This window comes from Benincasa hispida, chromosome 11, assembly GCF_009727055.1.
Source record: "Benincasa hispida cultivar B227 chromosome 11, ASM972705v1, whole genome shotgun sequence".
Taxonomy (NCBI): Eukaryota; Viridiplantae; Streptophyta; class Magnoliopsida; order Cucurbitales; family Cucurbitaceae; genus Benincasa; species Benincasa hispida.
The window spans coordinates 51754597-51757512 of NC_052359.1; the positions used below are offsets into that span (position 1 = coordinate 51754597).

Genomic DNA, 2916 nt, shown 5'->3' on the forward strand with positions numbered 1-2916 from the left:
AATAATTACAACGATAATATGAAAAGTGACACATACTTTTGGGATACTAAGCAATGGACATCTATTTATTATTATAATATTCATAATACTTTTTATTTTCTTCGTTTATTTATTCAACCATTATTACCACATATATTATGTGATAATATACACATACAATTATATATAATTTTTCATGTGGTTACATAAGTTTATTATCATAATAATATGTTTACTAGTTAGACAATAGTACAAATATATTCGATTTTAGGTGGAGCTCGAGGTGGCCTTCTTGCTAGCACTTCTTGTTGATGTTGTTGTAGCTCTAGCAACTGTACCTGCAAATCAGTGAGTCTTTGAATATCATTCCCATATTGTTTTTGCATCTCTTGATATTTCTCTTCCGCTTTACGCCTTGCTTCTCTTTCTTCTTCTATTTGCTTCTCAAGTGTGCGTTTTATTTCTTCCGCCTTGTCCTCAAACTTGTTAGCAAGAAACAAGCTATGTGTAAATGCTTGTCCTCCATTTTGGTCCATCACTTCTTTCACTAAATCTAAAAGCTTATTCACTTGTTCACTTTTCTTGCTTCCACTGCTGGTTTTGTTGTCAAAAAGTACATACCGTCCCTTGCAAGTGGCTAGGATATCCTTTAAGGCCACAGGACAGTCAAGCAAGTAATCGTCGAAGGTGCCGCCTTCATCGTCGTCATCATCGTCATCGAATTCGTCGCCTCCAGTGAAGACTACAATAGCATAATTTACAATCGTAGATCCGAATAAATTTTGCAAGGTTTTGAGGGTAGCTTCTTCTTCTTGAGTGAATCGGTTTTTCGCTGAGAAAACCAACAGAACAGCATGAATGCCTTCCCTTACTAATTCCAAACATTTCACTATTTCCCTCGTGACGTGTTCTGTTCCGTGGGATAAGTCGAATAGACCTATACAATTTTTTCCAATGCATGCATTAGATCGAGAGCTGATCAATGTCAATAAGATTTTGTTATTCTAATTTTTTTGTTTGTTTGTTTAGGTCTTGCTTTATGATGTTTTTTCCGTTTTTTATTTTGAAAAATGTGTTTGTTTCCCACATTTTCTTTACCTTGGTTTCATTTTTATTAAATGAACATTTTATCTATTAATTCGACTTAGAATTTAGAAAAATTTTCACAGATAAGCTTCTATTACCGATAGACACAGATACACTTCTATCAACCTCTATCAAAGAAGATCAAATTTCGCTATTTTGTGTAAATAGTTTCTTTTATTTTCTATTAGTTAATTAAAAAAATACTCCTACCATTAATATGGTGATCAACTTGTTTGAGGTTTTCTTAAGTTCGAAAATAACCAATTTTAAAACAAATTATATAGATATACTCTTTTCATATAGATACTCTCATACTTCTCTTAATTTTCCAAGTCTTAGCTTACACCAATTTTCTCAACAACCAAAATAAAAACCAAAATTTTAAGTTAAAACACAAAATTTCACAAAATATCAAAATCAAAATCTCCTCTCAAATAAACCAAAAGAATAAATAGTTAAATAAAAATAGTATTTGTCTATTAATACACATACAACTACTATCGTACAATTTGGTTAAAATATGCAAATCTTAAAATCATGTGGTGCTTTATTTATTATCTTTCTTCTTATTATAGTTTATATACCTTAATTAAAGTGTGCAATTTTATTTATTTATTTATTTTAGATAAACAAGTGTCAAATAGTTAACAAAAAGGAGAGTAATAGTGTATTGAAAAAGAGAGGAAAAAAAAATAGAGACGCGGGACGGTATTAACCATTTCTGTTCATATAACAGAAAGGGTATTTTTTCTTAAATTTTTTTTTTTTTTTAGTTTAAGGGTATTTTTGAAACTTTTTAATGTTCAAGGGTATTTTGGAATAAAACTTTAAAGCTTTCCATCCAAACTAACGGCTTGGGAATTTTTGAACTAATTTTAGAAATTTAAGGGCAGTTCTTTTTAACTTTTGAAATTTCAAAGGCATTTTAGATACAAAGTGTAAAGTTCAGGAATATATATTTTTTTTTTATAATTTAGCCAATTATTTAAGCAACGACTAAAAGATAAAAATAAAATTTTATGAAAGTACATAGATCATAATAATAAAACTTAGAATTTATGTGTAAAAAAACAATTTAAAAGCACCAAATAAATCAAACTTTGAAAATATATTTAAGTCATGTTATTCTCAAATATAGGAAAGTGAACCAATTTGTTTACAAATATAGCAAATATCACTCTATCAATGATAGACATTGATTGATGATAATAGTCTATCACTTATACATAGTGATCGATGATAATAGTCTATAAATGTCAGTCATTGATAGAAGTGAAATTTTGTTATATTTGGAATATTTAAAAATGAGAGAAAAAGATTTGTGATAAAATAATTGAGCTGGCTACACAAAGATAAATGCGTAATGCATTGAATGAATACTTATTAATAAATTACTTATTTCTTACCGGGAGTGTCTATGACATTTATTACTTGTCCATCTGACCGTTCGCATGTTTTCATCTCGGAAGTACTTGTAATGCCCGCAGAACTTCTCTTTGACTCGAATAACTTCTTTCCAATAATACTATTTCCAGTTGCACTTTTTCCATTTCCAGTACGACCCATTAACACCATAGTTAGGGGATAAAGGTCTGCCATTTAAATTAATATTTAAAATGAACAACCCAAGATAAACTTCAAAACCTAAATTGGATGATGTTGCAGTAAATAAAATATAATGTTCTCCTTTTTATACAACCATAAAACTTACTTGTCACGGTCGCTTTTATGACTAAATTGAAATGCGCCAAACCTAAATTATGTAAGTATAAATTCTAAGCTTAGGCAAGGGAAAAGGTAAATAGAGTAAATTGGATATGTAATTAATGAATCTCTCTAAAGAAAAGGGAA

The 2916-nt window shown here is 29.3% G+C and overlaps 1 protein-coding gene across 1 annotated transcript; it reads right to left on the reverse strand.

The window, feature by feature from the left end:
- Positions 1-218: 218 nt before the first annotated feature.
- LOC120091461 (immune-associated nucleotide-binding protein 1-like) lies at positions 219-2695 on the reverse strand. Its single transcript, XM_039049493.1, has 2 exons — positions 2472-2695; positions 219-916 (listed from the first exon to the last, which is right to left on the reverse strand). The coding sequence occupies exons 1-2, from the start codon at positions 2662-2664 to the stop codon at positions 219-221; spliced, it is 891 nt and encodes a 296-aa protein (XP_038905421.1). The 5' UTR covers positions 2665-2695.
- Positions 2696-2916: the final 221 nt, after the last annotated feature.